The following is a 14,233-nucleotide window of genomic DNA, read 5'->3' as shown; positions in this document are numbered from 1 at the left end:
GATCAGGCTATTTATAGGGCAAGAAAATGGAGTTTGGAATGTTAAGGACCCTTGGCTCTTTTTGGCAAGTCTGTAGCAATACATAGACTTGTCAGTAGTAAACTAACATCCTGTTTTTGAAGGTTAAGTAGGAATTTATAAAGAACGTTATTGCAATGAGTGACACAAATTATTCTAAGAGGCGTGTAGAGAGTCTAAGGAGTCCACGCAGAATTTAGTTTCTGTATATGCTAAACACACCTTTCTATACTACTTCCTGGATGATAGTCTCTCCTCCCAGTAGGGAATGGAATTTCCCTTTTTCTAGATGTATAGCAAACAAATTTTTTGTTCCTTGTAGTTGCTGATTATTACACACATTATAGAAATAATACTTGCTGACTGGAGAAGATTGGAAAAATGCAGAAAAGTAGAAATTAACAGCAAGGGGAAAATATAGTTCATAGTCCCTTCACTAAACACAATCACTGCTACCATATTATTTCGTACACATCTACCCTTAGCACCAACTCTGGAGGTAGATTTGCCTTGCTTTAAATCTCAACTGGGCCATTTAGTAGCTGTGATTTGGACAAGTTACTTAGTCTCCTTGGTGCCCTGGTTTCCTCATCTCTAGGATGGGGGTAATGAATAGTTTAGCTGCATAGGTCTGTTATGAGGATTAAGCAACTAATACCAGTGAAACTTTCAGAATAGTGCCTGTATATCGTAAACACCATGTTAGCTGTTACTTTCCCATTCCTCTATTTCCTCCAACTCCTTCTTATTGTTATTAGATTTTTTTCTTTTGTAGTTTCTGTCTTTAATAGCTAAAACTGTACAGATAAAATTTTATACCATTAAAAATTATATTGTAGTATTATTCATTCATAAGTGTGATTTTTAATGACTGGGAAATACTATTGTCTTAGTGTTACTATTTAGCCTAGTACAATGAAGACAGAATATGTATATGTGGATTTTTATTAACATGCAAAATTAAAAGGAAAAAAATTTAAAAGGCAAACATAAAGGTTTGTTTTCTCTTCTAAAAATAAAAGTATATAACATGATGTATTTTTAAAATTTTATTTTTGGCTGTGTTGGGTCTTCATTGCTGCGTGTGGGCTTTCTCTAGTTGCAGTGAGCGGGGGCCACTCTTCGTTGCAGTGCATGGGCTTCTCATTGTGGTGGCTTCTCTTGTTGCAGAGCACATGCTCCAGGTGCCTGGGCTCCAGTAGTTGCAGCATGTGGGCTCAAGAGCACAGGCTCAGTAGTTGTGGCACATGGGCTTAGCTGCTCTGCGGCATGTGGGATCTTCCCGGACCAGGGCTCGAACCCATGTCCCCTAAACTGGCAGGCGGATTCTTAACCACTGCGCCACCAGGGAAGCTCCTAACATGACGTATTTTGGAATCCTAAATTTCTGATTTCATTTTCGCTAGTAAATACAGTTATTTTTTCCCTCATCGAACACCACATATGCATCTATATACAGGGTGTGGTAAGTGCTGGGGATATAATGATGAATAAGGTACTTTCCTGAATAAATTTGAAGTTTGAGGTACTCAAAGTGATGAAGAAGGAACACTAGGAAGGGCAACTACCTCTGCCTGAGAAAGCTGAAATTTGAGCTCGTGTTGACAGATAAATAGGAATTTGCTGAGAAGGAAGGATATGGAATAAAAGTATTCGAGACAGAAGAGTCAGAGTGAATAACTTTAGGAGTTGTGGATTGTCCACAAAGCATTGGAGTAGTGTCCATAAAGAAGTGTTTTGTGTGTGTGTGTGTGTGTGTGTGTGGTGAAGGAGACAGGATGGGAAATCATACTGACAGTGCTGCTCGGGCCTGGAAATGAAACTCAAGTTTATCGTTTACCCAGCAGAAGTTAGTAGTAATGAGTAGAACAAGAAAAAGTGCTGCTGCAGAAGGCAGGCAGAAGGATTGTAAAAGTAGATGGTTCCTCGTGCCCAGTGATGGAGGACAGGTGAGAGGACTGAAAACCAGACAAGTGAGAGGACAAGTGTATGACTGAAAATCATACAACCAGGGCAGTCGTGTGATTTAGCGGCCACCAGAGACCTTAGCGAAAAGCAGTTTGATGTTCAGGAGTGAATGGGGAGAAAGCAATTTGAGACAGTGACTGCGGACTCTTCTTCCAGTAGGTTTGTTGGGAAAAGGCAGTAAATGAGAGCAAAAGCAAGAAAAGCAACTATGGGGCGTGAAGTATCTTCATGATGGGAGATTGGAGAATTTCTGTAGAGCAAGAAGTTTGATTGGTAGTTTAAGATGGCATATGATATTTACTTCACCTACTGGTCTGAAATTAAGAATCTCTAAAATACAAATCAAAACTCACACTGGTCAGAATGGCCATCATTAAAATGTCTACAAATAACAAATGCTGGACAGGGTGTGGAGAAAAGGGAACCCTCCTACAGGGGGAATGTAAATTAGTGCAGCCACTATGGAAAACAGATGAAGGTTCCTCAAAAAACTAAAAATAGAGTTGCCATATGATCCAACAATCCCACTCCTGGGCGTGTATCTGGACAAAACTATAATTCAAAAAGATACATGCACCCCTATGTTCACAGCAGCACTATTTACAATAGCCAAGACATGGAAACAATCTAAATGTCCATTGACAGATGAATGGATAAAGAAGATGTGGTATATATATATATAATGGAATACTACTCAGCCATAATAAAAAAGAATGAAATAATGCCATTTGCAGCAACATGAATAGACCTAGAGATTAGCGTACTAAGTAAGTCAGAAAGAGAAAGACGAACACCATCTGATATCACTTACATGTGGAATCTAAAATATGATGATACAAATGAACTTATCTATGAAACAGAAACAGTCTCAAAGACATAAGAGAACAGACTTGTGGTTGCCAAGGGGGAGGGATTGGGAGTTTGGGATTAGCAGATGCAAACTATTATATGTAGAATGGATAAACAAGGCCCTACCGTATAGCCCAGGGAACTCTATTCAATATGCTGTGATAAACTGTAAAGGAAAAGAATATAAAAAAATAAAAAAAAAGAATGTCTTTCTATATTTATTTCTCTTAGACTGGAACACAAAACTTTAGTCTGAAGATAGATGAAAAGCACATCTTGGACTTGGTTCAAGGCTTTTATTTTGGTGTACCACAAAAGCAGTTAATAAACAGTGCTAAGGATATAAATGAGGTAAGGATGCAGGTAGGTGAATTCAGATGCCCACTTCTGCTTGTTTGTGTATCACAAAAATTTTGGTGGCCTCAATACCTCTAGCAACTGAAATGCCAGAAAAGCATAGTATTGTGGGCTTAAAAAACAACAACAAATAAAAAATCCCCACATATGTCAGTATCTAGAAGTAACTTACTCAAGGTGAAAATTCTGTTTTTAAGGAAGCCACATCATCTAAGCCTAATGTCTAGGTCCTGGGTCTTGAAACTCTGCTGTGTCTGCTCCGGGGCAGTCTTGCTTTACATTTATCTTCATCTAGGGTCTTTTCATGGCAACACTTAGCAGGTCTAGAACACACAAGGCAAGGTAAAAGACACAAGGCAAGGTTTCTTTCCTTCACTCTTGTGGTTCTAATAGAGGTTCATGAAACACAGGTATAATGAGCATTCCATTAATTTTCCTCTGCAGTCCAGGAACTTCTGTGTTTTTTTAAAAGGCAATGTAAGCTTAAGAGATGTTTTCAACCCAACAGCTTCATTCAACTCAGCTAATTCTCTTGAGTTCCTTTTCTACGAACATCTACACAAAAACAACCTATTTTCAATGGTGGCAAAGGGTGTTACCTTCAGGAAATTGTCAGGGTGAGCCCAGATAAAATCTCCAGATTTGCTGCACTCATGAAATTTTTACTCAGGGTGACTTCCTTGAGATGTATTATTAAAGATGCGTATATTTCATATCTAATATGCAGGGCAGAGCAACATGAAGACTTCAGAGACCGCTTATAATATTCCATGTGGATTTGAGATTTTTGCTGCATTCATAAATATGGAAAAAAGTATCTACATAACAAGACAAATCAGTAAATCTTTGAAATAGTGTTTACATCTAGAGAGATACAATCACTTTTTTTAAAAACCATCTGTCAAATGTCACTTGATATCTTCAGCCTGTTTTAGTAAATCCTGACATACTTTATGGTTTTCTGATTTCAAATTTGTTGCTTCAATTTCATAATGTCCTGTGAACCCTGTGGAGGTTGTAAGATCACAGCAGTACATTTTCTTAATCTCTTGAAACACCTCTTTTATCAGATAAGATTTTCTCAGGGTATCAGTCTTTTACAGTAGATGGTAGATATAAATTATGGCTATCAATGAGAGGCAATTATTTTGGGTGCCTCTGAAGTCAGGCATGTTACATAAATTTGTGTTTCAGACAAAAAAGTGATGAAAAATCCTTTCCTGATTTTATATGTTTAGGTCCTGGAGCATAAGTTTGAATCTCATTTTGTCTATGCTAGACTAAGAATATTGCTACAAGATAATACAGAAGTCAGTGGCTTCAATGTTTTATTCCTCAATAAATATGAAGCAAAACTGCAGTTTAGGAATAATCTGGCACACTGTCAGGTAGCACTACTAACTCAAAACTTGGATGAGCTAAGTAAGTACTTTAGCATGAAATGTATTTTCTGTATTTTTCACGGAACTGTGTCCTTACTTTTAATAAACACAAAACTGAAACAAACTTTAACAAATATGGTATGATATCACTTATATGTGGAATCTAAAAAAATGATACAAAAGAACTTATTTACAAAACAGAAATAGACTCACAGACATAGAAAACAAACTTACAGTTACCAAAAGGGAAAGGAGGTGGGGATAAATTAGAAGTTTGGGATTAACATATACACATTACTATATATAAAATAAACAAAAAGGACCTACTATATACCACAGGAAACTATATTCAATATTTTGTAATAACCTATAATGGAAAAAAATCTGAAAAAAAATGTATAACTGAATCATTTGCTGTATACCTGAAACATTATAAATCAATTATACCTCAATAAAAAAACTAAAACAAACTTTAGTATTTTAACTGTCAGTATAAACATTTTTTTCAGCTTTACACTTATTAGCCTCTTAATTTCAATATATATATGTCTACATATCTATATATATCTATGTGTGTCTATTTACAACTTTAGCCATTAGGTAATTTTTTGTAACTTTGGTCTGATTACAAGGTGAGGTCCTAATCACAAGACAATGTGATAAGAGCAGAAGGTAGGGCTAAGACCTTACAAAATAACATTTGATGCTTGAACCGCAAGAGTTTGAACTCTTAGGGTCCACTTATACTTGGATATTTTTTCAGTAGTAAATACTACAGTACCGTACGATCTGAGATGGGTTGAATCTGAGACTCGCAACTGCAGGTATGGAGGGCCAGCTACAAGTAATATGCGGATTTTTAACTGCATGGTGGGTGGGTACCCCTAACACCTGTGTTGTTTAAGGGTTAACTGTAGTCTGATTCTTGTTCATTTCTGCTAATAATGAGTTCCAAAATGCTTGATTTTGATCAGAAATTTGAAAATGATGACAACTAGAATTTCCGAGCATATCTTAAACCACATAAAAATTACCAGTGACAAAGAAAGTAGGCTTATATTAAAGTGTTAATTTTGAAGACATTTCAAACTTCCATGAAGGATAACCTTACAAGTGAAGTATTCAATGTAGAAATCAGTACAAATTCTGGTTAGCTTGTTCAGAAACAAAATATTCTAAGAAAGTTCTGAATATTATTTTCAATATTAAAGTGAAGATAATTTTTATAGTTGTTTGAGGTGCCGTAATATGTCTACTGATACTCCCAGCTGTTTTACCAAACTGGCTGTCTGTTCTAAAATCCAAGTGTGGCTTGGGTTTTCGGAATGTGCACGCTCCTGTGTTCTACAATATTTTAAAGATGAACAATCTACCCCACTAAGATTCTTGCTACAGTTTTTGTTAAACTCAGCATTATTTTCATAGAATCTATCATCTTTAGCTTCAACAATCTTTTCCTCAGCTGGAGCTGTATGACAAAGGTCCATATCCTGAATGGAGTCCAATAAATCTACAACATGGGGCTGTGGAGTGATTGATTTCAGATGTCTGAGCACATACTCTTCACACTGGCCAACTGCATCCAGAAGATTATTTATTTTACTGATCAAAGCCGAACTATTATCATGAAGGTGACACCAGGAGAGCAAAGCACTGAACAAAAATATAAGCAAGAGTTAAATAGAAAAAAAATTAAACAAAGGCTTTTAGAATTTTTGATGCTAAGGCTTACATGTGTCTTTTCCAGATAACACCATGCAAAAATTATTAATAACAGTAATGCAAGTCAAAATCAGGAAAGTAATGATGGTAAAACAGGATTAAAAATATAGGGACAGTATCTTTCAATAGGAATTAAACAATTGGACTTAATCATATAAACTGTTTATAATTCATAACCCCTCCTTCACAGCTCTACATCCACTCTTCCTGATTTTAGATTTTTTCCCCTTATGACTGTGTAGCTTCTGTTGAAGAAGGATACAACTAACAGAAAGATCTGAAAAATTAGTTTCTCCTTTAAGGACATCAACCACCTTTTAAACTAGTGACTCTCAATCTTGGATGCACATTAGAATCACCTGGGAAACTTTTAAACTCATCAAAACTCAGGTCATACCTGAGACCAATTAAATCAGAATCTCTGGGGGTATTATTTTTTTAAAGCTTCCCAGCTGTAACAAGCTGCAACCAAGGTTGAAAACCACTGTTCTAAACATATAGCTACTTGCCATCCAAACTGAAGGTTAGGGGGGAAAAAAAAGTTTTGAGACAACTTTACCTTTCCAACTTTGTTACAGAGTAGACACTTTGCTGAGCTAACTAACAATTTTATTGAAGAAGGTTAGATTTCTTTTAGTCCTAATAATTATTTTTCTTTAATTTTTTAGTATAGACAGTTTTATTTTTTGACATTTCAGATCATTCACATCATGAAATAATGGTTGTTATGAAAAGTAATGATGTTTTAAAAAATGTGTAAGATTTACCAGTAGCTTATAAAAGATTAACTTGATGTGACGATAAACATGTGATCATTTTCCTACTTTAGTATAGTATAAATGCTGATTCCTGATAGCTGAATTTTAGAAAACCTCAATGTAATCAATTTTTCCTTTGTTTTGACAACTTTTGTTTTATACCTTTTAAAAATCAATGATTCCTTGAAGCAGTTTGTTTTTCTCGATAGAGGGCAGTTGAAAAGGTATAAAGCATCAAAGAGGACAAGCCTGCCATGCTCCTAGCTCCATGTGCCATTTGATCACTTGGTTCTGATACATGCCATTATTGCTATGGAATCTTGACAGGTGTTCAAAATTTAGGACTAAAGTAAATGGAATCATTTTTCTGTTACCAGCTATAATTTTCATCATGTACTTCTAGTCTAGACATCTGTTTTATCGTGTTCTGCTACATGTGGAAGACTAAAAGCTTTATTCAAAACCTGAAGTTTTTTATTACTTTGAGATACAGACTGGTGGTAGTTCAGGTAGCAAAATATAGACACTTCCTATCATTTCTTTGCAGTAAAATACAACACCTGGCTCACATATTAAAGTGGATGAACTTTTGACTTTTTGAAGGCGATTTTATTCTATGCTCTGCAGCACTCTTGTGGATTTAACAATAGGAAAAGCACTTCACTTTAAACGCTTTATTTTTACATACTACTTTAATAAAAATCCTCCAGTAGTACTGAGGTTAAAATAATTCAGCATTTAAGCTTTAAAAATTACCTCAATGTTCCTCTGAGTTGTCCATAGTTCATAATGACTTCTGCACCTTCCTTATAACCTTGATTGAAACCTTGTTGAAGAGTAACTGCTTTGCCAGCTTCTATTCCATCTCTATAGCCTTCCTAAAAATAAGAAAGTAATGAAGAATTAGTTGTAACTAACACCAAGTAAACCACTGTAGGTTTTTCTAGAAAGTCATAGAACCAATTTGGAAGACTGATGAAACAGGCCTCTACTGGGTTATTTAACAACACGGTTCTAGAACATATGGCATAACCACACAACCAAAGTAGACTACGCTTCTCATAAACGTTTATTATTGGTTTATCCCATTTTTGAAGTCTAGACTTATTGGGCACATTTTAAAAAATTTTTAATTTATTTTTGGCTGCGTTGAGTCTTCGTTGCTGCGCGCGGGCTTTCTCTAGTTGCAGTGCGCGGGCTTCTCACTGCGGTGGCTTCTCTCGTTGCGGAGCACGGGCTCTAGGCTCGCGGGGTTCAGTAGTTGTGGCTCGCGTGCTTGGTTGCTCCGCAGCGTGTGGGATCTTCCCGGGACCAGGGACGGAACCCGTGTCCCCTGCGTTGACAGGCGGATTCTCAACCACTGCGTTGGGCACATTTTAAAATACTGACTCTATACAGTTTTACAAAACGCTGTGTTAGCAGTAGCTCCACAGAGAGGAAACATGGGGAATTACGTGTTTGATCCCCTTAGCAACTGGACTGGCGTGGGTGGGTGACGCAGGGCAGTAAGGTCTTGGAACGGAAGTAGGGAAAGAGGAAACTGGTTTAGCAAAAGGACCATGAGAGGTCTGGTTTGAGAAATTTTGCTTGATACCTAAATTCAAGTAAAATGCAAATCCTCTGTGGGCAGGGATTTTTTTGTCTGGCCCCAGCACTCAAAAGATGCTCGGTACTGACTGGCCTCGCCTCAGCCTTATGTAAAGCATTTCTGACACTGACAACATGGTTGTTATGCTAAACAAGTACTATTTTACTGAAGCATTAAACAAGCGCAGTTTTAGTGGCAACTTAATGGTTGCCAAGGATACTAGCTGGAATGGACCGCACCCTTCGGTCCTCCCCTTGAACTAGGCGCTGAAGGCTCCACCTGGAAACTGGGGGTGTGGTATAAAGCCGAGTCTCAACAGTGAGACAACTGCGAGATGGATAATTGACACCCGACAAATTAAAAAAACAAAACCCAACATGAATACTCCCTTACCTAGCCATCAGGATTCCACGTTAGCTTTGTCTTACTGCCCTTCGACAACATTCTTTTTTTTTTTTCTCGGTACGCGGGCCTCTCACCGCTGTGGCCTCTCCCATTGCGGAGCACAGGCTCCGGACACCTAGGCTCAGCGGCCATGGCTCACGGGGCCCAGCCGCTCCACGGCATGTGGGATCTTCCCGGACCGGGGCACGAACCTGTGTCCCCTGCATCGGCAGGCGGACTCTCAACCACTGCGCCACCAGGGAAGCCCTCGACAACATTCTTAGGTGCACTTTTTCCAGCTGTCCTGATTACCACCACTCCTAACTTTAGGCTCCCGAGCTCTTCAATCAACCCATGTCAAGTGCGTACATGTCCTCTGACAGCCATAATTAGACACACACAGTCAGTGTATACGTTTCTCCCCCATCCCCTTCCCTCTGGTCCTCATCAAACTCAAATCTCTTCAAAGCCTAAGACAAAGTTTATTTTGTTCGCCGCCCCCCAGTGTCCAACGCGCCCCGCGGGCGCTCTAGGAACGCGTCCTGTGGTGTCGCGCGCTTTCAAGTAACCCATTGGGAAACCCTAGCAGGACGCGAGCAGGACTGCATAATGAGGGGGTAGGGAGGGCAGCGCCGGGTCGGGCCCGGACCACCCGGCCCTCTCCTCTCGGGTCCCCGCCTCTTCACAACGTCGTGCGCCTCTCCTCACAACCCGGTACAGCAAGGGACGCCCACCCCCTCCACGCAGCTTTACTTTGACTCGTCTCTGCATGTGGCTCCGCCATTCCCGCTGCACCAGGACCGACTCGTCAGCTTCCTCGTCAAAAACGTCCCTCTCCTCTCCAGGACCCTGGACCAAAGAAGCGGCTCGCAACCACGACATCACTGAGGAACCCTCAGAAGCGCCGGCACCGGAAATGCCGGGAATTCCTTCCGGTCCGCGGGGCGGGGCGAAGACTGAGGAAGGTGGGTTGCCTCGCGGGATGGCTGCGCGTGCGCGTTGAAGTGCGCGTGGGTGTGCGCGGTGTTTCGTTGTTGGGAGGACGTCCCGGGAGGATTTTGAATCCCGGTAGGGTCTTGCCTCCCGCCCGAACCTTTTTGCTACCTGGTGTTGTGGCAGCTCCCTCACTTGACTCGAAGTGTGGGCGTGCACTTATTGTGGGCGAGGCAGATTCCTCCCTAGTGGGGCTTGTCCGGCCTTGACCTCTGCAGAAGGCGGTGCCTACCCTCAGTGAAACCCTGTCCCTTCCCACCAAGGTCTCTACAGGGGTCGGGTTTTGGAGACGGGCGCATTGGCAAAACCTTTCAAGGTAGTTCTTTTGAGGGATTTTGTCTTAAAATCCCCCTCACGGCTTCTCTGGTGGTGCAGTGGTTAAGAATCCGCCTGCCAATGCAGGGGACACCGGCTCGAGACCTGGTCTGGGAAGATCCCACATGCCTCAGCGCAATTAAGCCCACGTGTCACAACTACTGAGCCTGCGCTCTAGAGCCCGTGAGCCACAACTACTGAGCCTGCGCGCCGCAACTTCTGAAGCCTGTGTGCCCAAAGCCAGTGCTCCTCAACAAGAGAAGCCACCGTGATGAGAAGCCTACGCACAGCAACGAAGAGCCGCAACTAGAGAAAGCCCGCGTGCAGCAACAAAGACCCAACTCAGCCAAAAATAAATAAATTTATTTTAAAAATAAATAAATAAAAATAAAATCCCCCTCAGTACATTTAAAGGTTTGGACAAACCAACTTTTTTTTTTTTTCTTCGGTACGCGGGCCTCTCACTGTTGTGGCCTCTCCCGTTGAGGAGCACAGGCTCCGGACGCGCAGGCTCAGCGGCCATGGCTCACAGGCCCAGCCGCTCCACGGCATGTGGGATCTTCCCGGACTGGGGCACGAACCCGTGTCCCCTGCATCGGCAGGCGGACCCTCAACCACTGCGCCACCAGGGAAGCCCCAGCCCAACTTTTTTAATTGTAGGAGTGTGGAATGAAGTACAATAAGATCAAAAAGTTAGATACTGTGGCCATTTTGAGATCGATAAATAGTGCATTTATAAAACGAATTGTATTTCTCATTGATTCACAGTATCTTGTGCTGACTCCAGTTCCTTCTCAAATAACAGAAAAGACTATTTGTGAGGACAGGGACTTGTTTATCTGTATGTGCTCAGCACCAGCACTGTTATGACCCATAGTAGATGTTGAAACATATTAGTGAATGAATGGAACCGGCAGTATTCCTGTTTTGCCCTTTGCGTGCTCACGTGGTAATGATGACTTATTTAGCTAACATATTTTCTTGAATAATTACCTTGTGCCAGGCACCATTATAGGTTTTTGGGATACATCAGTGAACAACACAGACAAAAGTCCCAGTTCTGGTGGACTTGACATTCATGTAGAGTTGACAGAGGATAAACAATAAACACTATATAAGTAAATTATACAGTTTTTTACAAGATAATAATGCTATGAAAAAATTTTTAGGGGCTTCCCTGGTGGCGCAGTTGTTGAGAGTCCGCCTGCCGATGCAGGGGACATGGGTTCGTGCCCCGGTCCGGGAGGATCCCACATGCCGCGGAGCGGCTGGGCCCGTGAGCCATGGCCGCTTAGCCTGCGCGTCCGGAGCCTGTGCTCCGCGATGGGAGAGGCCACAACAGTGAGAGGCCCAAGTACCACCAAAAAAATAAATAAATTAAAAAAAAAAAAATTTTTTTAAAGCAAGCAAAGTAAAGAGAGCTATATGAGTATGTGTGTGAGTGAGAGCGGTCGGGTGGTACAGGTTATAATTTTAAGTATCCAGAGAGAACTTTTTTGTATATATATTTTTAATATATGAAAAAATATATATTTGGTAGGTTCATGGAATATGTATAAAAACATTGTATACTTTGCCACAAAAATACCTTAATAAACTAAAAAGAATAAAGATTTTTACAGGTCATATTCTCTGATCATAATACAACAAAATTGGTAATGAATACTAAAAATGACCCCAATAATTTTAACTGTAATTTAAATATAATATTGGACATTATAAGCACCTTCCTAAACAACATTTGGATCAAAAAGGAAATAAAAATTAAAACAACATATTCAACAAACAATTGAAATCAGATACTTCCTACCAAAATAACTTGGGAACAAATGAAAGCTACCCTATGAGGCAATTCTGTAGGCTTTGATGTCTTTATTATTAAAGAAGAAAGAAAAAAAAAGACAAAATTATTATACATCTTAATTAGAAGCAAAATGGTAGTAAGGGAAGCAATAAAGAAAACAATTGAAATTAATAAAATAGAAAAAACCCTCAAACCTCATAAGTAAATCCAAAAGCTGGTTCTTTGGAAATACCAATAAAACAGACAATCCTTTTTTGACCCTGATTAAAGAAAAAGAGAACAAAATTATACAAGATAGAAATGAGAAAGAAGGTAACAATAGAGAAAAAATTCAAATATTATAAATCACTAACTAAAACTCAAGAGTAACACATTTGAAAACTTAGCTGATATGAGTAACTTCCTAATAAAATTGATCCAACAAGTAGAAAACCTGAAGAAACTAATTACCATAGAAAAATTGGAGATTAAATATCTACTATAAAAAATAGCATGGAGACTTGACAATTTCACAGTTAAAGCTTGAAATCCTTTTTAATCTTTAAAGAATGACAGATAATTAAATGTTATTTTTTACTCTTCTAGGGCACAGAAAAAGATAGAAAGTCACTAAATCATTTCATGAAACCAGCTTTACTGTTACCTGCTAAAGCTAATATGAAAAAACCCCAAAGTTCAAGTTAGCTTATGAATATGTATTCAAAAGAGAATCCAGTACCTTATCAAAGGAATAATTCAAGAGGTTTTATTTCATGAAAGCAAACTGTGCAATATTAGGAAATCTGTAAGTATATTTCATTGCATCAACAATTTGAAGGAGAAAATCCATATGTTGTACTAATAAAAGTGGAAAAGTCATTTGAAAAATTAAAAAAATCAATCTTAGCAAAACAAAATAGAAAGAATAGAAAGAAATTACAAATTGATAAGGACTTTATAAAAAAGTCCAACAGCAAGTACTATTCTAAACACTGAGATATTAAGCTATTTCCTTTAAAGTAGGGAAAAGAGAAGACATCTGGTGATCACCATGATTATTCAAGATTCTTTTGGAGACTAGTGAATGCAAGAGAGAAGTAATTTGTATAAATGTTGGATAATAAGAGATGAAGTTATTTATTTGCTGTTGATGTGATTGTATGCCTAGAAAATCCAAAGGATTTTGGTTAAAAACAACTGAATAAGGGAATTTGATAAGGTCTCTGGATATAAGAAATATAAACAGACCAATAGTCTCTTTATTTTCTAACAGTAACCATCTAGAAATGTAGATGAGATAAATATTCCACTTGCAATACCAACGAATACTATTAGATATAGTCTTTATATATTCAGTATTCGGTATTTATTTAGTATAGTATTTATAAATGTTGGGAATACATTTTAAAAACTCAATTTTATTCAGGTATAATCTACATGTGGTAATATGCATACATTTTGAGTTGCAGTTTGATGAGTTTTGACAAACATATATACCTGTGTAACCGTCACCCAATCAAGATATAGAAATTTCCATCACCCTAGAAAATTCCCTCATACTTCTTTGCAGTCAATCATCAATGCCTCACAGAGGCAACCCCAATCTAATTTCTATCAATCACTCAAGATTAGTTTTGCCAGTTTTAGAACTTCATAAAAATGGGATCACATATGTCCTTTTATGTATTTGGCTTCTTTGACTCAAAATAACGTTTTTGAGATTCATTCATGTGATTGCATGTACCATGCAAAGAACAAAGGTTTGTTCTTTGTTTTTGCTAAGTGCTCTTTTCATTGTATGGATATAGCATGGTTTGTCCATTCACTTGTTGGACATTTGGACTGGCTGTCGTGAATAAAGCTGCTATGAACATTCTTGTACAGGTCATTTTGTGTACACATGTTTTCTCTAGGGTAAATATCTAGAGGTAGAATTGTTGAGCCAGGTGGTAAGTATAAATTTAACTTTATAAGAGACTGCCAACCTGTTTTCCAAAGTGATTGTACCACTTTACACCTCCACCAGCATCGTATATGAGTGTCAGTTGCCCTACCTGTTCCTCACTTGGAAAGAACTGTCAGTCTTATTTTTTTTTAATCTTTAAAAAAATTAACC

General features: G+C 38.8%; 1 protein-coding gene across 1 annotated transcript; it reads right to left on the bottom strand.

Moving 5' to 3' along the window:
- Positions 1-5,624: 5,624 nt before the first annotated feature.
- YAE1 (YAE1 maturation factor of ABCE1) lies at positions 5,625-9,964 on the bottom strand. The gene is made up of 3 exons (XM_024750653.1): positions 9,780-9,964; positions 7,811-7,932; positions 5,625-6,227 (listed from the first exon to the last, which is right to left on the bottom strand). The coding sequence occupies exons 1-3, from the start codon at positions 9,906-9,908 to the stop codon at positions 5,798-5,800; spliced, it is 681 nt and encodes a 226-aa protein (XP_024606421.1). The 5' UTR covers positions 9,909-9,964; the 3' UTR covers positions 5,625-5,797.
- Between the last annotated feature and the right edge of the window lie 4,269 nt (positions 9,965-14,233).

This window comes from Neophocaena asiaeorientalis, unplaced genomic scaffold, assembly GCF_003031525.2.
Source record: "Neophocaena asiaeorientalis asiaeorientalis breed wild unplaced genomic scaffold, Neophocaena_asiaeorientalis_V1.1 scaffold60, whole genome shotgun sequence".
NCBI classification, from domain to species: domain Eukaryota; kingdom Metazoa; phylum Chordata; class Mammalia; order Artiodactyla; family Phocoenidae; genus Neophocaena; species Neophocaena asiaeorientalis.
The sequence above is the reverse complement of the archived record's forward strand: the minus strand, read 5'-3'. Positions and strand labels throughout refer to the sequence as shown.

Excerpts from the sequence above, each read along its gene's own strand:
- YAE1 (XM_024750653.1), bottom strand. The coding sequence starts at position 9,908 with ATGTCGTGGTTGCGAGCCGCTTCTTTGGTCCAGGGTCCTGGAGAGGAG. Across the intron at positions 7,933-9,779 it reads ACATGCAGAGACGAGTCAAA|GAAGGCTATAGAGATGGAAT; the intron begins GTAAAGCTGCGT and ends TCTTATTTTTAG. Across the intron at positions 6,228-7,810 it reads CAACTCAGAGGAACATTGAG|TGCTTTGCTCTCCTGGTGTC; the intron begins GTAATTTTTAAA and ends ATTTTTGTTCAG.